Source organism: Oreochromis niloticus, linkage group LG6 (assembly GCF_001858045.2).
Source record: "Oreochromis niloticus isolate F11D_XX linkage group LG6, O_niloticus_UMD_NMBU, whole genome shotgun sequence".
In the NCBI taxonomy this organism is placed as follows: domain Eukaryota; kingdom Metazoa; phylum Chordata; class Actinopteri; order Cichliformes; family Cichlidae; genus Oreochromis; species Oreochromis niloticus.
The window spans coordinates 26,956,886-26,983,528 of NC_031971.2; the positions used below are offsets into that span (position 1 = coordinate 26,956,886).

Consider the following 26,643-nt stretch of genomic DNA (forward strand, 5'->3'; position numbering starts at 1 on the left):
CGCCCCAGGGTGGCTGTGGCTACAACGTAGCTTGCCATCACCAGTGTGTGAATGGGTGTGTGAATGACTGGATATGTAAAGCGCTTTGGGGTCCCTAGGGACTAGAAAAGCGCTATATAAATACAGGCCATTTACCATTTTAATGTTAGCATTGTGTTTTAGACTAAGTAAAATAAAGCTGATATCTGAAGGTACAGATGAGAACGCAGGATGGAGATTCGTTAGCAAACACTGAGAGGTGGAAGAGGTTTTTCTCGGGTGTTTACAGCCAGACTGTTACGGTGGTTGTTTCGAAGCCTTTTCAATTGCAGTTTTAATTGCTCTTCTTGCTTTTATTCTTGGCTCTGCATAACCCTCCTTTGTGGTTTATTCATCAAGGACATTTTACAGTTGCTGGTTGGCTCTAGTTTCTATACTATGCAGCTATTTGTCAAAAGTTTTTACCTTGTGTATAAATTCTTGCCCTGATCCTTTATATCCTCCATCATTGCTGTGTGCTCCCTTGCATAATAGACCCACCTTCTCCTTTTCTCCGTCTCTCCCTCCAGAGCATGGACTGGGAGGCGCTGCTGCAGAAGAAGTTGCCCCCTCCCTTCGTCCCGTCCATCGGCGGCAAAGAAGACGTCAGTAACTTTGACGAGGAGTTCACCACAGAACCTCCGACGCTCACGCCTCCACGTGAGCCCCGTTCGCTCTCCCGCAAAGACCAGGACAGTTTCCGGGACTTTGACTACGTCTCTGACCTCTGCTAGTGGACCCGAAGCCAACAGATCTCGAGGAACGTTGGATTTCGACGACTTCGCAACAGTTTCAGCCAGACCAGAGAGATATGTCTCTAGCTGACTGTCCGCGCTCGTCTGTCGCTTCTTGTTACACTGTGAATGAATGAAACTGAAGACGAAGAGACTGTGTTTCGTGTGTCTGCAGAGTTTTAAAGATCATGGACTGAGCAAATGAAAGCCTGGACAGATATTAGTTGGGGTTATAATGTTCTATCACAAACAAAGGCCCCCCTTTCCAGTCACTGTACAAAACTGCAGTGGGTTTTGTAGCTTGCAGACTTTAAAAAGTCTCCTCCCTTCTTCTTAGGCATCTCGGCAGTCGCCAGTTCAGCTGTAAGAGGCGGAGCTTGCTGTATTTTTGTACTTTTGACTGTTTAGGGGTTGCTCAGTGGCCTCTCATACCAATGCCTTACGTTTATACTTGTATTTGTTCCACAGAAAAAAAGCATTTTGTTTTACTTTGTGGCCCTTTGTGTACAGCAGCAGGGCGAGGAGGGATACAGTGTGCTGCAGAAACTCCTCTATGTTTTTGGAAGAGGGAAAAAAAAGACACTCAGAGCTGATAACCATCAGTCTTTTGACTGCTTTTAGGTGTATTATTAGTTAACTAATGGGTAAAGAACCACTGTCCTGCTTCACTGCAGTGGACCTTCCTTTGGATGTCCACCAACTACTTTTTAAACTTGTGCTGCTCGGATTTTACAAGAGCAGTTGACTCGTCCTTTTTAGTTGAATGTTTGGGTTTTAGGAAGAATTTGATATAAATGTGTAGCACACACACACACACACACACACACACACATAACCGTCAGCATAAAAGCTTTGTGGAAAACATTTTTATTATTCCAAAAGAAAAAATCTGAACACTAAACTGTGATGTACAAGTAACAAACTGCTCTTTATGGGTTTGGAGACACGTTCATCCAGTCACCTGAGTGCTACCAGAGATTTGTGAACATGAAGTAAGTGATTTCCCTCCGAGGCGATTAAATCTTTAACCTCACTGGCTGTAAAAGTTGTTTTAGTGTCTGTTTTCGGAGCTTAAGCCCTGACAGGTTACGCTCTGGCTGCCGCGGTCGCTGTGGCTGTTTCCGAAACTTGCTGATGTCTAAGTACTTGTGGAAATTCTGCCGGGCGCCATACGCAAAACAAACATGAGCTGCTTTTCCACAGTAGAACCAATTAGAGAGGCGAGAGCTCCAATTAGAGGCGAGAGCTGGCGTAGACCTTTGGTAATACCTTTGATGATATCTGTAGGAAAACGATGAGCCAACAGTGAAAACCTGTGTAACACACAACAGCAGTGGTTTGTTGTTAAGATGTATGTGCGGTGGTGTGGATTTTACCTGTCTTGTGTACGACAGTACAGAACCATGTGAGTATGAGATGACGTATTTTATAAAGAAAACCGTGAGTGAATATTATCGTCTCTTTATTGTCATCGTGGGACGGGGGAAAGGGGCATCTCAAATTCATTTAAATAAAAATAACAGTAATGCGTTGGCTACTCACCTGCTGCAGTGATTGAATGAATACTCAACGGCCACTTTATTAGATACGCCTGTTTTACTGCTCATTAACTCAAACATCTAATCAGCCAATCACATGGCAGCAACTCCGTGCACTTACGCACCTCTAGACCTCTCGAAGCAGAATGTGCACATCCGTCACTGCAATTTAGAGAATAGTCCAAAACAGAGGAAATATCCAGTGATTGGCGGTTTTCTGGGTGAAAATGTCTTATTGTTGTAAGAGGAGTGAGGTCAGGAAAAAAAGAACCACTTGCTAAATACAAAGTATGTAGAAGAGCATCTCTAAACGTGCAACGTGTTGAACATTAAAGCAGATGGGCTACAGCAGCAGGAGACCACTCTGGCCATACGAGCTGAAGTCAGCATTAAGAACATAAAAGCATGGATCTATCCTGACTGTTATCAGTGGTTCAGGCTGCTGCTGGTTTAATGCCGTGGATTATATTTTAAGACAGTTCTGAAATGGTATTAGCAAGGTGTACCCAATAAAATGGCTGGTGAGCGTATATAGCCCATTATCACAGATTCTGTATCAACATTTATCAGTACATTCATTCAAACCTGCCAGAGCAGGACTAAAATGAAATTAGAGGATAAGTAGTTTATTCTCCTGATGGACAAAGTCAAATTATCTGTCATTTCTTCTTCTCGTGAAATTACATCCGAGAAAAATGAATCAAGTAGCAAGCTAAGTATTTCTGCTCTGTAATGAGCATCTGTTTTAATATGTGAGTCAAAATTTTAGAAGAAAAAAGACTCCTTGTGGCAGTTTTAACCTTATCACAGGACTAGTGAACAAACATATCACTTTAACTGGATTCGCTGTATTTGCACCAACTCCTGGAGTCTCCCTGACTTCTGACTGGCTGCTAAAGAAGAAAGCATCACTAATGGAAAAACATCAGAACTGGTCCTTAATGGTCGGCCTTTCCTAGAAACAGGAGTTCCTGGATCCGCAATGATAAGTGCCGATCTGCATCTTATCCTCATGTACTCTCAGCACCATGTAAACAGTAAATTCTAGTAATAATAAATAAATCATTTCACTTCAAATTATCTCAGTAAATGTCCACTACCTGCAGGGAAATTATAACATGAATAACATGTGTGGAATCTTTTTGTGTGGTTTTTATATCTAAAATACTCTGAACACTTCATATTAGATTAGATTGATGTTCATATCTTGCATCGAGGGGTGGAAGTACTGAGAACAGCAGCTGTAACAATAAGGATGTTGTACATACTATAAAATCCTGGTGTAATCTACCTGTTCAGCAGCAGCCCACTTTCATTACAACTTTAATCATAAGAAATGTCTCTTTTTTTCCTCTTAAATATTCATGTGCTGACTTTATTTCCCTGAAAATCTGAGCATATTCAACTCCAACCCAGTCTGGTAGGTCAGACTACCAGTTTTAAACCTTCCCTTTCAGTCTTGCTGCTATCCTTATATCACAAATTGTACTGAAACTAACACCTAAACGTGCATTTTGTGCGCGTCCTAAAATGCAAACAAACTCTGATTTCTACTTGCTGCCCAGTAACAGGGGTTTTTTTCCAAGCCTGAAAATGGGTAATTAATTGGTAATTGCTACCAAGAATATTTGTTTTTAACAGTATTAGGGTATAAAATGTGATTTTCTTTAGGTGGGCACCAAGAATCTATGGGAAAAAAGAATGAGCGTGTGTACTGCAGCGTGTGTGTATATGTGTGTGTATATGTGTGTGTCAGTCAGTCAGTCAGTGTGCTGCTGGCCTGCCTGCCAGAGAGGGGAGTCGAGAGCTCTGCTGGGAACTACATGGTGCTCAATTTTTCAAGATGTCGTCGCTGGAACAGAGGCTGTCGCGAATCGAGGAGAAACTAAAGCAGGAGAATGAAGAAGCTCGCCGGAGAATCGACCTCAACATCGACATGAGTCCACAGCGGTCACGACCGAGGCCGAGTGAGTGTCCACAGGGGAGGACCGGGGTGTCGGTAACGGCCACAATAGCACGGGGAAAGATCGGAGCTGCGGGGCCGGAGAGCGGGGGGAGAGGAGAGGAGCGGAGGGAAGGAGTCGGGGCTGTTATGCTGCTGCTACCTTCATGCTAACAGGCTAGCTACATAAACAAACACAGACTCAGGCTGGTCCGCTGATTTTACTGCCAAATTAATAATTAAATAAGTGGGACATTTTCTGTAGTGAGTAACGTAAAGGAAAAGTGTACAAACCGAAGCGATGTTACGAAACATCTTGCCGGTAGACGTGTCCCTGAATCTGTTTTGATTCTGTCCTGTCAAACATGCTAAGCTAGCAGGCTAGCAGCCTCTCTGATAGTCTGTGGCGGGGCCCAGCGTCAGAAAATTTAATGCAGTTTCAGTTTGCGCATGAAAATCTGTGGTCCTGCCAGTCAGCCGCAGAGCATCTATACACTCTTACAACCTGTAACCAGTACATTTGATCGTGATTTTTGCCATAGACTTTATTTTAGTTGCCATTTTGATCTTGAAGAAACATGCTAATTTGAGCAGGCTAAATAACGCTAGCCCTGGATACGCTAACTTTACGTAGGTTACGGCTTAGCTGTTGTGGCAAACACTGGTGCGGCGTAACATATCTTGTGAAAATTGAGATTTGTCGCACATATATTGAATGAAGCGCTCTTTGGGTGTTAGTGGACACAAACTCTGTGTCACAGAAGCTGGTGTTAGCAGTGATGTTGGGGCCCTTTCAGGAGAAAAGTCAAGCAGCAGGGAGGTCTGCAGCCTGCCTCTGCTGTGGTTTACACACCAAAGCTCTTCATTATCTTTACATTCTTACCAGCAGACTTTCAAAGTGTTAGCAATCTGAACCCCTTATCATTTTTTTTTCTGCAGATCTTGTTGTCCGTTCATTAGGTTCGAGACCACAAACCTTCGTTTTCCTCCTGTTATTTGAATTGTTTTTTATGAAGCTGATTATGTTGTCACAAAGAGAGGGTTAAATCCGAAGTTTTTTCTTATTGTTGAAATCTCATTTGAAGCCTACAACCTGCTAAAAAGGTGCACCCGGAGATTCAAATCCTGGTGATAAAGGTCATTTCTGCGAGATTAAAGCTTGATTTATTGCCAAAAAAGGTGCAAAATTGGCTTTTTTCACCTTGTGTTATTACATGAAAAGTCTGATTGCCTCCCAGATTGACTCCATTAGAATCACTTGTTTTAACTTTGGCGTCATTAATGTCTAATGAAGCCATGCAAAACTTGCCCATCATGACACTTTTCCAACACGACAGGCCCTCTGTGCTTTTTAATCCACTTTATTTTCTTGATAGCGTCACAAGTATAAATTGACTGAATAACAACAATAACTCTTTAAAAACTACAACAAGATAAGTTTTATCCCCACTCCATACTGACTGGAGATAAAATGTTCTTTTTTACAGAATGAAGATGCACTAGTCTAATATTTGGACAAAATATTGAAATATGATTCCTCCAGTGTTTAAATACTGCGGTTTTCCGGTTTAGGCGAAAATGGTGAAATCACCCACCAATGTGTACTTAAGGGCCTGTACCTCAGAGTATTTACTGAATGACAGTCAACTTTTGCATGGCTTCAGTAAACACACTAAAGTTACTGTATAAGAAAAAACAGCTGATTATGAGGAGGCCGGATGGAGCTTTTTTCAGATTTAATTGGTTTCATATGAAGTGACACAGTAAGCTACTGACCCACTTTTTCTTGCACCTTCAATACGTGGCCTTATTTTGAATCCTGGGAAAAGAGTGCCACAGAAAATATGAGAGAAACTATGATTCATTAATGTGCAGTGTAATTGATTTTAGTCTTCATGAGATTAATAGACAATAAGAAAAAGTTCAGTTTAAATTTAAACCACTCAAGTTATGTTGTGAAGAAATGAGCGAGTGATGTGTGTGTGGTGGGGTGAGGTTTTTGTTTGTTTGTTTGTTTGCTTTTGAGGGGTTTTTGTGATTTTTGACTGTGTGTGTGTGTGCAAACATGTGCGATTGTCTCAGTAGAACACTGCAGTAATGTGCGTGTGTGTGTATATTTTCTTTCCTCCGTCTAGTCATCGTGATCCAGCTCAGTCCTGCTCCAGCCCCTTCCCAGCGTGCAGGTATCATTCAATCCATCGCTCTCTCTGCCACTGCACTCCCCCCACCTTACCAACACCTTTGTCCTCCATTGCATCATCCACTCCCTCCTCCTTCATCTTCTCTCTTTCTTGTTTTTGTTTTTAATATAAATGCACACTTCTTTAGCCCTATAAGACAAGAATAACTTTGGCTGGTCCTTACATTCTCATTAGTTTTCTTTGTTCTGGCCCTGCAAGTAAAGCCTAAAAAACACCTCGATACCACGACTTTCTCCACGTTTCTCTTAACATCCCGTTTAATTTAGAGGTTGAATGGATAGGGCTATGGTGAGAAATATGATACTGTATTTACAGATGCCAGCTAGTGTTCAATCTGACCACCGTCTAGTATGGGGTTATATCGTTGTTTTGTCTTGGCAGACTAGAATAGACTTTGAATAACTCATAAAAGTAACTTATGTGAAAGACATGGATTACCATCAGCAGTCCAGCATATAAACATCCAGTTTTATTTCCTACTCAATAAGGATGCACCGATCATACAATCTAAATATTGGATAATGGTGATAATACTGTGATCCAACAAGTCGATGCTTTTTTTTCTCTAACCATTGTTATCATTGTTAAGTCTGACACTTGTTTGGAAGCTTTTCCTGGACTTCATACAAAGAAACGTGTTTTCTGTCATCTCTGTTGAAGCAACTTTCAGCAGCTCTCTTATTCACAAGGGTTGGCGGGTAGCTCCACATATTTGATTGGGACTTTTACTCTGAATTCCCCTTCTTGACGTGAGTTCAAACCAGGGATCAACTCCATACAGTTATTTCACTTCATTTGTATCCTGACAGCTTCGCATCCAATACGGGTTTGTGAGGAGCAGTAAAAGGAGGCGCTTGGACTGTGAGGAGGAAAAGGACAACTGTAGTATTTGCAACTGTAAATGAGAGCTATGCACAGTAGCCTGTGTTTCGTACGCCGAGCTAGCGCAGATAAATTGGAAAAGCTGGATCGGTGCGTCCCTGCTTCGTGTGGTCACTCTACAGCTGAATCGGTTTAATCCATGTTTATGAATCCAGCACTGTTATTTTATCTCGGCAGTCATTTACACCTCCTCTACACTCACATCATCCCTCCATCTTTCCATCTCTGCTCCTCCCTCTGTGTGAATGCGTGTCTGTGTCAGTGGCAGGGAAGTGTTGGTATGTGTTAATGTTCACAGTGTGCGTGTGGACATGTGTCAGATGATTAACCTGTGTTTCGCTGGAGGCAGAGAATCACGGTGCATGTGGCTTTTTTTGCACGGCACGATGGTTTGGTTTTTTTTTGGTTTTTTGGGGGGTTGTGTTTTGTTTGACACAGTCTCTAATCCAGCATCCCCACTGGTCCGCCTGCAGGAGTGCTGCGAGCACTCCGGCCTCCCCTCTCCCTCTCTCTCTGTTTTCTTTGTGTGTCGACTGAAGACTTGCCTTCCTGTCCAAGAGTGACTGTCTGTCTGACTTCCAGCCTCACTCTGTGCTATGCAGTTTTGGCCGAATCTCTTCTGTCTCTCTCACATCGGATCGTTTGATGTTGTGTGTTTTCTCATCTTCTGGCACCCTCCCCTTCCTTTTGCAGCGGCACTGTGTGAGCAGGAGGCGGTGCAGCAGTGCCTGCGAGTATCTGTGTTTGTGCGTCTCTCCCTTCCCTCGCTCTGTCTGCTCATCAACCCTCCCATCCGTCCATCTGGAGCCAGTCGAACTGTGGAGATGCAATCTGTGCCAAAGACCGCCTGAATCCTCCTTTCTTGTTACACTAACCCCCTCCTCTCCTTCACTAACTGGTTCTCCCCTTACAGGCTTCATTCATACAGGTGACTCACGGATCCAAACGCCCACTGGCTCTCTACAAAAAAGATCCAAATCGTATTAACAACAACACTGCATGGTCCTTGAGATGCGTTGCAAACTGGTTGCGAACCTGTAAGACGATGATGGGAGATTGCTGTTAACCTGTCTGTAATAATATTTACGTTCAGGGTGGTCACTGCAGCTGTTGACTTTCTGTCTGAGAATTTGGTGCATGACCGGTACTAATACTACTGCAGATTGTTTCTTCCTGAAATTCTTTAACACGTCTGTTATTGGAGGATGAGTTTGTGCTTGTTTTGCATATGAACCTGATATTACAAGGCTGGTGGAGTTTTAACATGTCCTTGAGTGCATGATTTGGACTTATCTTTATAAAGGGCTAGAAGCATCTGGTATTCACTGTTTTGATTTCCTTTGCAGTCAAACCACACCTACAGCGCTTTAACAGTTTAACCAAAATATTGCAAAATCGTCTGCAGTTTTGTTTTTTACATTTATCAAAAGAAAAATAAGATGAAAATGTGACTTCTCATTTGTATTTGCTCTCACTAATCATCCATGTGTTCAGTCCCCGTTCAAGCCAGGGAAAGTTAAATAGTGCTGCCTGACTTTATTTAAGTAGTAGTGCTTTTATTTGATACTACAGTCTGTTGTCGCCTTATTTTTTTTTGTCATGTTTTAGTTTTCTTTCCCGCAGTTGGTTTTATGGTTAAGATAAATCAGTACTTAATAAAATCTAAAATTGCTGACAATCTAAGGACACATTAAATATGTGCTTCCTCATTACAGGGTTGACCCCCTGGTTCAGGTTTTCCTTTGCAGCGCAGGCTAATTAACAACCTTTTTTGGGGCAGGGGTTTGTGCTTGTACCGTTTCCCGCTAGATCGCTTCGTTCTAAGATCTCAGCGGCCGCTGTAATGAGTAAAATACTTTCATATTTAAAATCGTGGCCTGAAGCGGTAAAAATGAAACCCCTGTTGTAATGAACTTGTAGTTTTCCTCTTAAAAACAAACTGTGACTCCCCAACTGTGCGTTAAATTGGTGCAGTTTCTCTCTGAGAATAGTGCTCTGAGATAACTGTCCTGTTTGTTTTAACGATGGGTCAGGACATCAGCGAAACCAAAACAAAGCTGTAACACTCAGGGAGGACGGGAAAGAAAAGTTCCAGTAATGACTAAATAATGTGCAGGATCTAGGTCATAGCGATGTAATGAGCAAACTCTTTGACCTCAGCAAGAGGTCATATCTTTCTTTTATTGTGCAGAGAACAGTCAGAATACCAGATTTAGGGGATAAGATTAAAAACGCCACATTATCGCCTTCTTTACTGATGGTCAGCAGCTTTAAGTAGCTACCATCCTTTTAACCAACAGTACCATCATCATCCATCTTCTCCTTTCAGGGTCTAATTTGTCATATCCCCTCTACCCCAGCGCTCCAGCTGCCCCTGGCTAATGATGGAGGCAGCCGTTCATCATCTTCAGAGAGCTCGCCTCAGCACCACCCGTACCCCAGCCGCCCACGACACATGCTAACCCTGCCCACGCCTCCGTATGGCCTACAGAAGAGCCTAGAGAAGTACGTTCAGATTTTAAACATGTGCTGTTCTGATTAAAAGAAAAAAAGCATTTACAGGTTTTACTGTGTCCTCGTGGTCCTGTAATGAAGGAAATGGTTTTGATTAATAAATCAGTAACTTTTTTACATTGTAAGACAAAGAAGGAACACAAAGAGTAGATACACACTCTGTGACAGGTCATGATGTTGTGTGTTATGGATCTACATGCAGAGTGTGGGTGAAAGAGACGCTCAGTAATCCACTCCATTTATGAGTCAGGTCTCTCATCTGGCAGCGTAGGTTGTACGCACTTCCTGTTGCATTTCCTGACACTGATTTCTTTTCCTTTTTGTCCTCCACCCCCCGCAGTGCAGAGATTGACCAGAAATTGCAGGAGATCATGAAACAGACGGGTTATCTGAAGATCGATGGGCAGGTGAGACGCATGTTATAGTTGGAGAAGTGAAACTCAGAATGAGGACGCAGACGTGATGTGGCTTTTGCTTTGTGTCAACAAAAATTCAACTCTGTGAGCTGACGCTTTTTAGCAAATGCTGTTTTTGCAACCAAACCTCAACGCTCAATCTTCTTCAAAAACAATTTTTAAAAAAATAGCGTCTGGTACTCAGGCATGAATCAAACTATAATTGTGACCTCTTTTCCCCCCAAAGATTTACATCATGTTAACGGGCCTGGTTAGTTGTACTACAGAGAAAGTAGGAAAATAATAAATAGTAAATGGACTGGTTTTTATATAGCACTCAAGTACTCTACTTGAGTGCTCAGATCACTTTAATCAGTGTGTCTCATTCACACAAGCACATTTTTCTACATCTGACTCTACACACACACTTACTTCCAACGTGTTTACCAAAGATACTGTCATGCAGACTGGAATAGGCAGGGATCAAACTGCAAACCTTCCAAGTAGTAGATCATTTGCTCTACGACAGCTTCCAGCACCTGGTATTCCCACTTCCAATAGGAACCAAGCCCAAACCTATTTAGCCTCTGAGATCAGGTGAGCTCAGGGTGGTATAGCTGGCTAACTGACTAATAATATACAGAGATTAAGCCAGACGTATTTGTTAATTGCGGTGCGGTATACTTACAGGTTACATGGCGTGTGTATGTACGCACGCTCTCACCACGTACACAGTCCAAAGACGTGCCCTTAGTAGGGTTAGGGTAATTTCCCACAGGTGTGCTAGCTGATTAAGTTGTTCTTAATCTCTCAGTATTCAGGAAAAAGGCTAGTGCCAGCTTGGGCTCTCCTCTGCCTTCAGAAGTGCCTGAATTATCTCTGACATAGATTCAACAAGGTGCTGGAAACCTCAGATTTTGGTCCATGTTGACCTGACAGCGTCACACATTTGCTGCAGATTTGTCAGCTGAAGGTCCGTGATGCGAGTCTCCACGATATCCCAAAGGTAATCTATTTGATTGAGACCTGGTGACTCTGGAGGTCGTTTGAGTACACTGAAAGAAACCAGTTTGAGATGATTTGATGTGGTCTGTAATGTCACAGGCCTGTCTGGCATCCAAAACCATGCCATGTTCAAAATCCACCTAATTCTCCATTCAGATGCTCAGTTTGAACTTCAGCCGGTTGTCTTGAGCATGTTTACATTCCTAAGTGCTGCCATGTGATTGGCTGATTAGAAATTTCATGAAGGAGCAGTTGAAGAGGTCCACCTAATAAATTGTCTGAGTGTATTTTAATACAGAGGTATGTCTGTTCCAATAAGCATAGAGGACCATGTTAAATCGGGTCCACATTACGAGCGTGTTCTTGGGCAGTGCACAGACTATCTGACAGGAAACGGAGCATCATGCAAACCAGCAACAACCTTGGCATGTCTGCTGTTTGCTGAATAATGTCTGGCCTTGTTTAGTTTGTGTTTTTTCTCCCTCTTCCAGCCTTCAGGTCTAGTTTCATACCGAGTGCCAGTCGGAGTTTGAAGATGCTTGAGAAAATTATGTGACTCATTACTGCTCTGCAGATTGTTTGCTCTTCTTCTCATTAGCTCAAAGGCTCTGCTACATAATGCACTCAGTGAGCTGTCACTCACTACAGCACAGTCAACAGTGACTTATTTTTAACAAAGCAAGGCAATTACGCATCTTCTCACTGTGTGCTGCTCTTCTTTAGCCTTGGCTGATCCACAGATCCAAGCGTTTGTTCTGAAGTATCACAGAGCAGTTCACTGTTGCTGCATGATGCAGAAAGTTTTCAGGTTGTTAAAGAGTTTGTATTGTTTTAACATTTGAATCACTAAAATACTTGAAACACAGAGTCTGAAATGTTGTTTCAGCGGTATCCAGCAGAGGTAACAGACCTGATCAGCGAGGGGGAGATCGGCAGCGGGACTTGTGGACAAGTCTTCAAAGTGCGATTCAAGAAGACGGGCCATGTCATTGCGGTCAAAGTAAGATAGTTGTTTGGTTTTTTTAAATGGGCAAAAAACAAAACAAACCCAAAAAAAAGTCAAAACTGAGCAAAATTAAACACTATCCACACAAATATTGCATTTGTCTTTGCAAGACTTGATAATAATGCAACAAATGGAGAACGAGGCGATGTAGGATTTTGAAATTCTTACCATTGTGTATTTATAAAATCTTACACAAATTTGAATCCTGGTGACTTTCACCTCAGCGTCAAGGTTTTTACAGTATTTCTGGTGGCTCATAAAGGGGGTCGGGTGAAGAGAGAGCTCAGCGTAAGAGTGAAGCTGGGACCCAGCCCCGGATCAGGATAGATGGATGGACACGCCTGATTCATCACATCGCTTCATAATGTAGTTGTACTCATTCGTTTTGTTCCCCGTTGTCAGAAAGTTAAAGGAGCAGGAAATTACTGATACTGGCTCTCAAACATCATCTTGGCCAGCCATCTTTAAAGTGTTTGCAGCTGCAGATAAAAATAGTTTTTCGATGACATTATAATACTGTGTGAAATTTATAAATGGTGACTTTTCTAAAATGTTAATGACAGAGGCAGGAAAAGTAGTGATTCGTGAAAGATCCCTGCTTCGACCCCCAGGAGGAGACATCCGGCATAAAAATCTGCCAAGTCAAACATGTGGCGCTACCCGCTGTGGTGACTCCTCAGCTGCAGTCGTGTGTTTGTGCTTGTAAACCGTGGAAAATATCTGCACGCTAAACACAATCGTACACGTGTCTGCTGCAGAGCAGATACCTCCGCTTCTCAGAAGTTTTTGGACTAGATTGAAACCACAGCGTTATGGCGACTTAGCTTAGATGCTGTGAACACTCACGTCAACACGTTTATTTGTACTTCCTTTTCTTGGATGGCTGGCCGGCTGAAATGTGGATCCCAGCTCAGTTACTTTGTCCTTTATTGTATGAACGCCTACATTTTATTTTTTAATCTTGGTTTTTGCAATTTGAATAAAACTGCGCTTCTTAATGTGAGGGTTTTTATGACTAACTGTAGCTCAAACGTGTTTGTCTGCTCATAGTAGATGATGGGAACACACATTCTGTAACTTCAGGTACCATAATCAAAATACTCGGACTAAATCCAAACAGAGACCAAGAGATTGAAGGCTCTGCTCAGTGTAGTCTCACTATTTTAATTTTCCTTTGTGCTTTAATTGTGAGTAGTTTACCAACAAATGAGCAGTTACAGCCCCATATAACAAACCGGCTATTAATGAGATCATTTAATTGTAGCCCTTCTGGGATGTTTAATAATTAGGCAGTCAGTCAAAGCACCAGAGGAGCCTTTGTTTTATTAAAGCCTACACCCGGCGTAGTGCCTGTGTTCATTTACATTGTCTGTGTGTCATCAGCAAATGCGTCGCACAGGAAACAAAGACGAGAACAAGCGGATCTTGATGGACCTGGACGTGGTGCTGAAGAGTCATGACTGCCCTTACATCATCCAGTGCTACGGCGCCATAGTGACCAACGTGGGTGTCCCCAAAATACTTAACTGTTTGTAATCACAGCAATAAAATTATAGTACTGTAACAGTGCAGCCCCAGGTTTATTTTATATATCTGCACCCAGGGTGTTTTTGACTCTCTTATTTTAGTGAACTCCCAAGCTTACAGACCTTAGCTACTAACTGTGTGTGTCTGTGTGTGTGTGTGTGTGTGTGTGTGTGTGTGTGTACACAGACGGATGTATTCATCGCCATGGAGCTGATGGGAACTTGTGCTGAGAAGCTAAAGAAGAGAATCCAGGGTCCCATCCCAGAGCGAATCCTCGGAAAGATGACAGTGGCAGTAAGTGGCAGGAACACACACAAACCACTCTGCTCCTATGTTCATTTTTGTTCTTACAGTCTCTGTGTGTCCTCTGTAGATAGTGAAAGCGTTGCTGTACCTGAAAGAGAAACATGGCGTTATCCACCGGGACGTCAAACCCTCTAACATCCTGTTAGACGCTAAAGGTCAGATTAAACTGTGCGACTTCGGCATCAGCGGACGCCTCGTCGACTCCAAGGCCAAGACCCGCAGCGCCGGCTGTGCTGCCTACATGGCAGTAAGTGAAAACACACAGTCTACAGTTACCTTTAGAGCTGTTAAGGGGATGTGTGTACACTGCTCAAAATCTTTAAGACACACTTTAGCATCAAGTCGGTTAAGCTTCTGTGATATTGATCTGGTCAGTTAAGTAGCCGAGATGGTTGTTAATTAGTTTCATCTAATCAGTTATGTTATATTTGAGTCTGATGCCACCAGGCTTCACCTCAGGCTGTCCAGGAGCTAAGCGACGCCCTGAATCAGATCTGGGAGGAGATCCCCGAAGGGGGTAGTCTCATTAGTTTACTTTGATTTTTGGGTGTCTTAGAATTCAACCCTGAGAACCTGTTATTGTTGCTGCTTTGTTGTGGACAGTGCTATGGAGGATAACTTGGTGACAGAGTAGAAGTTTCTAATAAATCAACTATAGACGAACTGACTACAAACTAAGTGAGGGAACCACAGAGCAGCTTCAGTGGTGACTGTCACGATGGTGTAAGATAAAGCACAAGACGAACGTGTTAAAACTTTGAGAGTGTTTATGAGGCTGTGCTTTACACGATACACACTCTCGGGACAGCTAACCTTAGTGTTGCCTGTTGGTTTTTTTGGTTTTTTTCCTCATTCTTGCAGCCTGAAAGAATAGACCCTCCAGATCCCACCAAACCTGACTATGACATCCGGGCAGACGTGTGGAGCCTCGGCATCTCTCTGGTAAGTCTGTCATTTCAGTCTAAGGTGCTGCAGTGACTGTCAATGGTGCCCGTGGTCGTAATATTTACATCGATGACACTGAAAGACAGTTGCAGAATAAGAACCAAATGGCAGATCCATTCACATTAAAACAGCTGTTTGAATGTGCAGCTATGTTGCATCTAGGGCTGCCACAAACGATTATTTTGATAGTCGACTAGTCACCGATTATTTTTGCGATTAGTCGACTAATCAGATCATGCATCCATTGGACGTAAAATGTACACCTGAAAATATGTTAAACGTTTATTTTGTGACCCAGAAAGAATAATAATTGTAATATTAAAACTAACTAGCTGCCGCCATTGTTGACAACTGCGCTGGGCCGCGCTATGAATTCTGGAACACAGTTTCTTCTTCTTCGGGGTTTAACGGCAGCTGGCATCCTTGTACATGCAGTGCTGCCATCTTCTGTTTCAGTCCGTTATTACACTCTTAAATACTACTACTTATTCCTGCGTCTTTTGGGATCTTACAAAGCTTCAAACGACGCGTCGACTATTAAATTAGTCGTCGACGATTTTAATAGTCGACGTAATCGTGACTAGTCGACTAATCGTGGCAGCCCTAGTTGCATGAGGTGATGCAGTGATGAGATGTGGTAATAACAGCGTGTCGCAAATCGACTAACATTTTTAACAAGTGTGGTCATAACTGCATCGGTTTCTTGTAGGTGCGAATACTGGGAGTTAAGTAGGTCAGATTACAAGTAGTGTAGACCAGTGTGTAGCATTTTGTGTGTGCGTGAAAACTAAAATTGTTCATGTCCAAATTGTTAGATTAGCAAATAAGTTTCTGTGAGCAGCTAATTGTTGTTCTGCTAAAATGAGAAAAATCATGCAACGCAACACGAGTGCATAAATTTGACCTGTGATATTTAAAAATGGATACATTCTCTGCCTTATTACTTTTATCATGTTTCTTTAGTTTGTTATAACCAGATTGGTTTTTGAGCCCAAGGCCCCACCGTTCCTAAGTACAAAGTGACAGAAATGCTTTTGTTCTATTTGCAGCTCACTTGAGGGCATTAACAGGTTTATTGTGGATCTTCCAGGTGGAGTTGGCTACAGGACAGTTTCCCTACAAGAACTGCAAGACAGACTTTGAGGTTCTGACCAAAGTGCTGCAGGAGGACCCTCCTCTCCTGCCTCTCGGCATGGGTTTCTCCCTCGACTTCCAGTCCTTTGTCAAAGACTGGTGAGTGAAAATTGCGCTGTAAAGCTGGTGCTCACTGACAGCAGTCCACTCTAGAGCCATCATGTGATCAGGGTGATGACTGGACAGCTGTGTCCACATTAAGAGTAAACGTTTCTGTTCTCTCAGGCTTATAATTCATCTGTGTGCATGAATGTGATCATCTGTGGTGCAGTTTGTGTATATTTAAATGGGTGTTTTGTTATTATTTGTCTTGTATTTCAGTCTTTATGATCTCTTGTGCACTTCTGTAAAACACATGCCTAATTTTCCTGTAACAAAATGTGCAATAGACATAATATTGCTGCTAAGTTTATTAAAAAAAATGCGTAAAATGCATTTATCTCTCTATAGCCTCACAAAGGATCACAGAAAAAGGCCAAAATACCATCAGCTGCTGGTGAGTCGCCATTTTTTTTATTTATTTATTTATTTTTTTAATGGTCGACCAAGATCTTTTAAATTACTCAAAGCACAACTGTAAGTAAATGCAACATTTATGCTTTTCTCCTCCATTTTAGGAGCATAGTTTCATCCGGCGTTACGAGGTGCTCGACGTGGACGTGGCTGGTTGGTTTCAGGTGGTGATGGATCGCACCGAGTCGCCTCGCAGCAGCCAGTGTTACAGCCATCAGCATCAACTCCACTCGCTCTTCAGTAGGTAGCCTAGCCTCGACCAGCCTGGCGTGAGCTTAGCCGTACGCTAGACTAGCCTAGCTTTAGCTTTGCCAAGCCCAGACTCAGTCTATTCTAGTCTAGCCGTCCGCAGCTACGCCAAGCGCTACACCCATCCTGTCTGTCCATCTGTCCACCGGGGAAGAAGAGACCTGAAGATCCCACAGAGGAGGGAGGCACGAAGACTCAGTGGAGGACTCTGGATGGACAGATGAAGCGATGGAGCCACAGAGGGATGGATAGCTGACGCAGGTGGTTCTGGTTATTAGGGTGCTGAATCTGGACAGACAGACACGGGGTCGGGGGGGAGGGCGGTGCACGCTGTAGTGAGCTTCATTTGTTTAGACACTGTTAGCGCTCACCACGCTATCATCACATCACAGTGTGTGTTGCAGCCACACACATACAAACTGTGTGTGTAGCTTGTATGTGCTTTTACATTTTTCTCCTCTTTTCAGTAGTTTTACACACACGTCTGTCTGTCGCCGACATTGATCCAAGCCATTGGATTAGTAAACAGAGTAGTCACTACACACTGGAACAAAGCATCTGCTACTTCAGCAAAAACAAGCCGCTCTTGTACATAAACGATTTAGAGGAAAGAACAAAGTCTGGTGCAATTATGATTCTTCAGGTGTTTCTACCATCACACATTCTCAGGCTGTATCTATATGTAATATGTGTGTGTGTGTGTGTGTGTGTGTCAGTGAGAGCATTTCTATGTATGGATAACTATAACGACTCACTCACCGGCTTTTAATAGTGAGGTTGTGTTTCCTCGTTAATTCACCTTCACACTACAGCTCTAACACACAAACGAGAACAGATTAATCTGTTGGCTGTGCTTTTAATTTGAAATTCTTTATTTTTGTATGTTTTTTTTTTAAACAGCATATTTTTTTGTGTTGGGGGAAACAATGAAAAACACTCACAAAAAAATTAGCGTTGCATTTTAGCTTTATGGAAAAGAAGTTGTGTATTGTTTTTTTGGTGATCGGTGCGTGCCGCGAGTACATCCACACTGATATGTTTTTGTTTTAAAAGGTGTAGTTTTTACTACATGTGCGATGAACATTCACACACCAAGCGTGACTTTGAAAATGCAGCTGACCCAGTTTTAGTTTGAAAACTCCTGCTGTCCTGGATCATGCTCCGTAATGTCACCATATTGGCTTTGCAACGACCTCCAGTCTATAGCCCAGGTTCACACACACATTTGGCTGTTAACAGGTCTGTAAATTAGGCAGCAGGGTATGATAAGATACCTTCTCCTTTGTCAGACATAAGCGGGAACTTGCTATACTAATCAGGAACTAGTCAGACTTCCTTTTATTTAAGCATTCAAAACACTTCAAAAAGCTGCCACGTGTCATTTTATTTGTACTTTCAACAAAAGCAGAAATTTAACTAATTATGAGCCAATTTTTAAAAACACAAACATGCACAAAGTTTCTTGAAGCCACATAATTTTGTTTATTTCTGATGCCGTCGGTCTGAAAAGCTACTCTGGAGTTACCTCTATATTGGCTGGGGGTGTGGTTTGTAATGGAGAGCCCATTCCAATCAAGCTAGGTTGTAGCAGACCCTGTGCATGAATGTGAACAGTACAGGGAGAAGCTTAAGGAGTCGGAAACTGCGACAGTCTCTTGTGTTACATTCAGAAGCGGCCTCGCCTCATTTTCCCGAAGCTACCGGCCCACTGCTTTCTGTTTACACTTGTTTACGTTGTATGTGAAATATACAGCATGATATTGTGTTACAGGCGTTTAGTGTGGACAGATTTTTAATGAAAAACATGGTTTTAAAATGAAACGTATTAGTGTGGATGTAGCTTGAACTTCTTGTGGAAGATTGAAAGATTTAATAAATGTTACGAGAGAGAGAGCAGCTGGGTGATTTTAAAAAAATGGGAGCGTTTTTGTTTTTTTTGTACAGAGAATTTAAAAGGTGTAGATCTTATGACCTGTGGAGCATTTCTTTACTTCACTCTCTGTTCGTCTACCTCTTCCTTTTGTCCACCTCTCTGCCTGCCTCAGCTGCTTAGTGTGATGTAGTGCTCCACAGTGTTATCAGACCAAAGGCTGCGCGTGGGTTGTTGGCGGAGGCCGAGAGATTTAGATTTGCTCCTGCAAACCTTCAGATATTAAGAATCCACGGAGGCGTGTCTGAGCAGTGCTGGTGTGTTTTTTTAGGAGGCTAAAACTGTCAGGGTGGGGCCTGTAATTCCACTTTGTTTATATTGGATCATTGTCCTGTTTTTACCGAGCTTTTGGATAAATATCAATGATATGCCATTAATTTCTGCTGATTTATCTGAGTAATTTCTTTTTCCCCAATTCTCCTTTTTTTCTTCAGCTGCACAGTGGATTACTGGACTGATTTGGTTTCAATATTATATACTGAGACCAAGAAAAGCAGCAAATTGTTACAGTCAAGATGTAAAAGATGACCAGGAGGTGGAAAAAAGAAGTGTTTACCTTTTGCAGAATTACTTTGATTAGGTAAAATATCCCCATTCAAAGCTTTTTTTTTTTTTTTTTTTTTTTTCACTCTATTTCTACAAAAGAAAACAGGATGACCACTGACACCTGAGTTACAGTTTGAGACCCCAGCTTAAAGGATATAAAGGATGTGTGTACATATACTGTGTAAACGTGAGTGCAAGTCTACATAGGCCGACTGAGTAGAGCGCTACTATCTCCCTTCTTGCGGGACCACAGCCAAAGCATGCTAGATGTTCAGACTACATCCCACAAACACCAAATCACTGCTAGACAGAACAGAGGAGATGCGATGACGGAGAGGGGGAAATGCGAAGTCAGAGAGACGGAGAGGGGTCCGGGAATGTTGTCAAGATGGTAGAAATGAGTATGGGGTGGGGCAACGTGAGGTGACGGGGAGGATAAAGAAAGCGTGGTGGCAGGTTCAAGGAAAGTCGGAGACAAGCTGAGTGACAGGAAGTAAGTGTAAGAGAGGAAGCGGTTTCACACGGGAGCGCTGAGCTCTGAGGCTAGCTGTTTGTTTTTGTTTCTTGTGTTTTTTTGTTTTTTTTTGTAAAGAGCTTTCATGGTGTTACGCCAACCTACCAATTCTGATTTTAGCGAGTTAGCGTGTTGCGTTCGTGACGTTTACTGTTCTGTTCAGACTGTTATTTATTTGCATTGCTGCTGCTGCTACTTTTTTTTTATTGCGTTAGACGCTGCTGTCACTTCTTTTCCCCAAAGGACGAATATTTTATTCTTGTTCTTTTAAGCCAAATAAGTGAAATAATGCAATGTCAATACACGTGTTACCAAAAAAAAGCAAGTCTGAAGAGAGCAAAAGCAAGTGAGAGAAGCTTGGATAGATTAGAGAAGGAAGTGCAGAAAGGTTGGCTTCACGCAAGTACTAACTCACGCCTCACCTCAAATGTACCTCTTGTGTGTATTGAAAGCAGTTAATTGTCATATCCTGATGCCGCACTACACACTACTACTCTGTACAGTGTAGATATGATTGGGGGGTGGGCGGGTCTGTCTGTCTGTCCAGATGCTTTGTGCCACATCCATCCAACACTCTGTCCATCCACTCCTCCATCTGTCTGCAGGTCGCCTGCAAGCTTGACAACCTTGATAGTTCACACCAAAGGTGACCACAACTTAACAAAAAGACAAAAGAGCGTTGTTGTTATCATTATGAGTCTTGTTATTGACATTATAATTGATTACTCTTAGCTATGATTATATATGAAATCTCTCTAGCTAGTGGGAGAGGATGTGTGTGTGTATGTGTGTGGGGGGGGGGAGAGTATGTCCCATGTATGTGTCATATACAGTACAGAGGGAGACTGGTGCAATAATACATGACCAGCTGGCTCAAACTCACCGCGGGCCTGGGTCAGGAACTGAGCTCACCTGACTCTTGGCATCACTGAGCACCTGAATGTTAGCCGTTCTGGATAAGCGGTGTCACACAGCTGCTACACAACTGGCTCTGTTAGCTCTGGGCTTACCGATCTGAGTGTCTCCTCTTCAGTCAAGTTATTGAAGTTGCAAAAAAGGTGTTAAAGGTTAAGAGGTATACCGTTAATGTAAAACATTAAAAGTGACATATTGTGCTCATTTCTAACTCCGTATTTTTAGTAAGGGATTCAACTCCAGTAGCTTTGCACAATTCAGCCCCAGCATAGATTCAGCTTCTAAGCCCCACCTCCTTATAACCATATAAGGAAATATGTTCCAAGCTGACATCAGATATGTAGGAAAGTGATTATCCACTAGTGTTACAGTATCTGTGTAATGCAGAAAATAAAGCATAATGGGAATTGGAAGCACATATTTCCTTACTTGGTTAAAGTAATCCTTATAATTTAAGAAGATTCATCAACACAAACTGAAATTAATGATTGATTTATAACCAATATTCTCACACACTGACCTTTAATGTCATGTGTACAGATGATGCTGCGTCTTTAAAATACACTTATTGATAATTCAGACTTAAAAACTAAGACTCAAATTATCTGTAGATGCTGATTGATTAGGTTGCTGGTTTGGTAAGCTCGGTCCAAGCTGTTAAATGTTTCTGAATGATGACTCCGGTGCGACCTGATCATGTTAATTAGTCCCAGTTAAAGGTGGGCCAGCTTTGTAATGCAGAAAAACCCGGCTTAATCCTGACTCACTGACCCAGGCCTCTGAGCAGATGTGAGGTGGAGTTGGCCTGACTCCGTTAGCTCAGCCATTCTCTGGTTTTAATACGGACACCGGATGTGAGCTGGAACTGATTTAAAGTGGTGCACACTTCCATACGACGGGTGAAACCCCCCCTTCAAAACCATTATATACGGCCCTGGTTCTGGTGCTCTGCCATCACAGCAGCCTGAGCTCTTCTCATCGGTGCAGTTTCAAATACAAGCTCGGCAGTACGCGCCGCACTTCCTATTCAGCGCTCAGTGTCCGAACTGTGCGTGCATGCGTGTGCCTCGGCTAACTCGTGATAAAGCTGGACCCAGTCTCCCGCTGTCGAGGTTCTCTGTTATTAAGCTGACATGTATTTCACAAACACGCGCACACACTTGCCGACCGTGCCGTTGGTGTGCATTTCCACTTGGTTGACTGACGGTGCCACACACCACCTTTAAATCCTGTCACATGTAATTGCTTGTATGTGTGTTTGTGTGAGAGTCGGAGGGGGGAATTAAACATCTGATTACTAAACTAGACATACACACACCCACCAAATGTATAAAGTTATCCCATTCTACACAGCAATGCTGGCTACTGCCGATAGTGGCTTTATGTGTATATTAGCTTGTGAGGGAGTCTGTGTGTGCGCGTGTGCGTGTTGTAACCCCATCTGTAAGTAAACCAAATATCATTTTCACTATGCAGTCATTCAAACCATGTCAGCTTGCTTCAGATTTGTTTGTTTTTAAACTTTGTTTTAATCTGGTGAGGTGGGGGGGAGATGCTTTGTGTACATACAGAATTGGCATCGATGCATTTTTATTTTTTATTTTCCCCTTCTCCAGCTCCACCTCCCTCCCTCCTTCCCTCCCTCCCTCCCCGTGTGATTAACATCACCGGCTTCAGCGAGAAAGCAAGAGAGATGTTTTGAATGAGCTGACAAATATTTAAGGAATGTATTGGGGTCGGGGAGGGACGAGGGGGGGGGTCAGACTGGGGTTTGTAGTTTTTTTTGTTTTTTTTTGTTGTTGTTGGTTTGTTTTTGTTTTTTGGGGGAGGGGGGAGGTAACAGATCAATGCTGTAAAGTATATCGATTGCATGTTATTGTCACCGCTGTAACTGCCATTGTTTTGTTTTTATTGTTTCTTTGTTTTCTTCCAAGACAATGGTTGGTTGGGACGGGGATGCACAAAACTTTATTCTTATTTATGATTTTTACACTTGTACTCTGTATTTTTGCTTTTGCAACAAAAAAAGTTGAATTTTTGTGTAATTAGAAAAAGAGAATTTTTTTCTTCTTCCCCCCAACATACTTTTTCACTTCAGACCCGTCACTATGTGTTGAGGAGGATGAGGAGGAGCTGTATCTTTATTAGCAGACAGTGTTTGTCCTGTTTTCGCCTCGTTCGTGTGCACAGAGTTTCTCTTTCCAGTTAGCCGCGTGAGCGCGTGGAGAGTGTACGTGATGGTTAATAGTCTACCAAAAGTCTTTTATTGATGGTGATTATTATTATTATTAGCTTTTATTTTTGTTTTGTTTTTTTTATTATCATCACAATTACTATTATTACTGTTTTTATTATTGTTGTTAATATTATTATTATTCAGGGCAAAGATGACACCAAATTGAACAAGGAAATAAGTGGGTGATCGAGAGCGGGGCGGTCTGTCTTTCTAAAGGTTTCTTTTTATCGGCGAGGTGGAGCTGTTGGTTTTTTCCCGTTACGCTGTAGTTGGTCTGTCCACCTTTGTCAAACCGCCACGTAAAAGATAACCTCTGAACTCAAAGTCTGATAGTATTTTTATTTTTTTTATTATTTTGATTGTTATTATATATTGTTTTCCTTTTGATCAGATATCATGATCAGTTTATTTCTTGTTACCCCAGTTCGGGTCATAAATTGTGTGCTGTTTTTTTTTTTTGTTGTTTTTTTTTTTTTTTTTTTGTCCCTTCTTTTATTTTATTTTTTATTATTCTTTCTGGTTTGCTGTAGTCGTGAGCTGATGGTAAAACACCAGAGCTTTCTTTTTCTTTTTTTTAAATTGCTGAGACTGTTGTGACTGATGTTGCACTTGTGATGGTTTTATTTTTGTTTTGTGTTGCAGATTGTTGTGCAGACAGGAGGAGAATATTGGGTGTTTTCCTTATTTTCTAAGAGTCACAGCAGTTATTTTATCAATCATATAAATCTGTGAGACAGAGCAAGAAGATGATTCAACAGTGTATTTTTCTCACTGGTATTTATTTATTAGTCATTTGTATGTTATTTGTCTTTGTTTTTTTTATGGTTCTTTTTAATATGTAATTTTTTTTTTTATTTTTTTGTGGAGGGCAAACAGGATACAAGGCAGAGGAGTGGACTCTCTATTGGCATTTTTACCGTCGTGTACAGAAAGCTAAATGTCGTGCTCGATCACCACACTAATGTACAGTCTGCTCGGTAGATTAAAAGGTTTTTTTAGAAGAAGAAACCTACAGCACAGTAAAAATCACTCTTTTTGGTTTTACTGTGACTCCCAGATGATTTTGTTTGCTGTTTACCCTCTCAGAAGACCCCATCAGACTCCTCGTGGTTTGGAGCAACTGCATGGTGTGTTTGATTCAAGTGCTTCGCTCATTATTCACAGTTAAGTTGTTTGAATTTGGATGGTTTTAATCAGTGGATGCCACCCTCAGCGCTGACTTTCTTTAAAAATGTATAGCTGGTGATAGCTACTTTAATAGTGGTCTGATTGGCTTGTTGTTATGACAGCGAGGTTTGAAAGGTTTTTGTTGCCTGGTTCTTCTGAATTGTCAGTGTCGACTGCACGATTTTGCTTGTGAGTGTGGTGAGGGGGGGAGAGGACTGACTTCAAAGGCTTCGTTTATGTACACACACACGCACCGATTTATTGTCTTGACCGTTGTATCAGTCAACACAGCTTTACTGCCTGTTTCCTTTCTCTTCTTTTTTCTTTTGGTTTTTGTTGGTTTGTTTGTTTTATTTTATTTTTAGCTGTATTTCATCCCCCCTCCCCAGTGTCATTTCAAATAAAATAAATGCCATTATATTGTGAATACCTCAGGATCTCTTTGGAGTAAAAAAAAACAAAACATAATAAAACACACAAAAATCAAATAAATAAATAAAAACTCATAAAAAAAAGTTTGTGTCTTGTGGTATTTTTCTCTTCTTCGAAATATCCTCACCTGTCTGAGAGTCACGGACAGCTCCTGCATCCTACAATTCCCACAATGCAAGGTAGTCAGAGTGTAGGGTTTGGTTCAGTGTAAATTAGCAGCAAAGACAAAATTATCTTCTGATTTATACAAAGCTCAAAAACGTCAGCAAGGGTTTGAGCTGCCGCCTGAGAAAGCGTCATACCAAAAACAAGAAATCTGTGAATTATTGATGCTCACAGCGTTTCCAAGTGTCAGAACATGGGTAGGAAGTGAAACAACTCAAAGACTCTGGAAAGTAAACTGGTAAGAGATGTCCCTAAAGATCCCAGAAGAACTGCCAAGACATGAGCAACTGACTTAGCCAAGTCAGGACTTGTAGTCTCAAAGAAGACAGTCACCAGAACTCTGCACAGGAATGGACCGCGAGGTTGCAGACCAAGAAAAAAACTCCACTTCTGCAGAAGAGACGCTTTCAACCCAGACTGAAGTACACCAAGGACACAGTCTGCACAGTGAGATACGGTGATGGGAGTATTATGTTGCGGGGATGTTTAAGTAAATCTGGAACTGTGAGTCTCGTCAAGATTTTGAAAAGAAATCCTCAACTAGTGAGCAGGAAACGTGTTTCCGGGCCATTACTACCTCCAGAACACTTTTCACGGAGAGGATAATTATTCTGTCCTCATTTGTACTACATGAAACACAAAGTTATGATAAATCTGAGTTTACGTACACCTTGTTAGGACTGAACCATCTAACCTTCCTCCCCGCCTTAACTCTTCGTGTCATAGATGTAAGGAGGCGCCGGAAACATTCCTCTGAGACTTTGGTCCACTGGGATGATAGCATCGCACAGTTTCTGCAGATTTATTGGCTGCACATCTGTAATGTGAATCTGCTGTTCCACCACATCTCAAACAGAAGATAAGACTTTATTGGTTCCACACAGAGGGGATTTACTTCTGTAGATTTCTGGTAAGAAAATGTAGAACAAGCAAGAAAAATGTGTTAACATTTAATAAAGAAAACCGTAGCAATCATGAACAGAAAGAAATAGACCACACAGAGAGAGCAACAGGCAGCAAGAACTGCTACCAAGTATTTGCAGTGCCTGGTAATGAGTGTCTCACTGTGGAGGAATTTAGGTCCACTTTTAATCGCAGAATTGTTTTAATTCCACCACTGGAGGGTTTTTAAGTATGGATGGCCTTTTCAAGGTCATGCCAAAGCATCTCGATTTAAGTTTGGACTTTGAGCCATTCAGAGCCATCCAAGAGTCACTGATGAGTTCTTGGAATAATTTTAAAAGGCTGATCACTCCTGGGAAGATTCACCGTAGTTCCAAGTTCTCTCCGTTTTCAGATGTCAGCTCTCAGACTGATAGATGTCAGTGAACTTTGTCTCTTAGGTGTTTCTTTACGTGATTTTTGGGTGAGTGTAGTAACGTTGAACTTGTCTTTCCAAAAAAATATGATTAATCATGGTTAATTCGTGACTCCATCCATCTAAAGTGAAGGTAAAAGTGAAGGCAGACAGACATCTCCTCCTCTTCCTCCTGTAGCGTCTGCACATTCCCCTCACAGGGAAATTTACCACAATTGCATGCATGACAAGACAGAACAGGACTTGACATGACTCTGCTTCTACTCATATGATTAAAAGCTCCCACTGAGCAGATCATGGCGAGTACTACGCAGGAATAAACAGTAAGATCACCTTTCAGTCACTCCATTATAGGCTGCGTGACTAATACGAGTCTTTGTCTTGATTTGAGAAGTAGAAGAAGCTGCATTATATGTGAGGTGATGTAACTACAGACTGTGCCCCAAGGAAGCAAAAATAAACCGCCTGCATAACGACAGAGTGAGCTGACAGCTCTGGAAACTGCAGGCTT

At 42.0% G+C, this 26,643-nt stretch overlaps 2 protein-coding genes across 6 annotated transcripts in view; both read left to right on the forward strand.

Annotated features, from left to right (window-relative positions):
* pkn1a (protein kinase N1a) overlaps window positions 1-2,201 on the forward strand; it is a 62,027-nt gene extending 59,826 nt beyond the window's left edge. For both annotated transcript variants that reach the window (XM_005470184.4, XM_005470182.4), the window contains exon 23: window positions 549-2,201. In XM_005470184.4, the coding sequence (XP_005470241.1) occupies window positions 549-752 (204 nt within the window). In that variant the 3' untranslated portion in view covers window positions 753-2,201. The remainder of the gene's footprint in view (window positions 1-548) is intronic.
* A 1,865-nt stretch (window positions 2,202-4,066) lies between these two features.
* map2k7 (mitogen-activated protein kinase kinase 7) lies at window positions 4,067-24,732 on the forward strand. 4 transcript variants are annotated; one of them, XR_003220543.1, is made up of 13 exons: window positions 4,067-4,257; window positions 6,368-6,415; window positions 9,676-9,820; window positions 10,170-10,236; window positions 12,116-12,229; window positions 13,619-13,738; window positions 13,949-14,056; window positions 14,136-14,315; window positions 14,930-15,010; window positions 16,104-16,246; window positions 16,598-16,643; window positions 16,765-17,170; window positions 19,274-19,406. XR_003220543.1 is itself a non-coding variant. In XM_025908178.1 (13 exons), the coding sequence occupies exons 1-13, from the start codon at window positions 4,134-4,136 to the stop codon at window positions 19,417-19,419; spliced, it is 1,458 nt and encodes a 485-aa protein (XP_025763963.1). In that variant the 5' UTR covers window positions 4,067-4,133; the 3' UTR covers window positions 19,420-24,732. The 4 variants fall into 4 exon arrangements, 3 of the variants coding, with proteins under 3 accessions (XP_025763963.1, XP_025763964.1, XP_019215213.1); XM_025908178.1 differs by having other exon boundaries at window positions 16,765-16,900; window positions 19,274-24,732; XM_025908179.1 differs by lacking the exon at window positions 6,368-6,415 and having other exon boundaries at window positions 16,765-16,900; window positions 19,274-24,732.
* The last annotated feature ends 1,911 nt before the right edge of the window (window positions 24,733-26,643 follow it).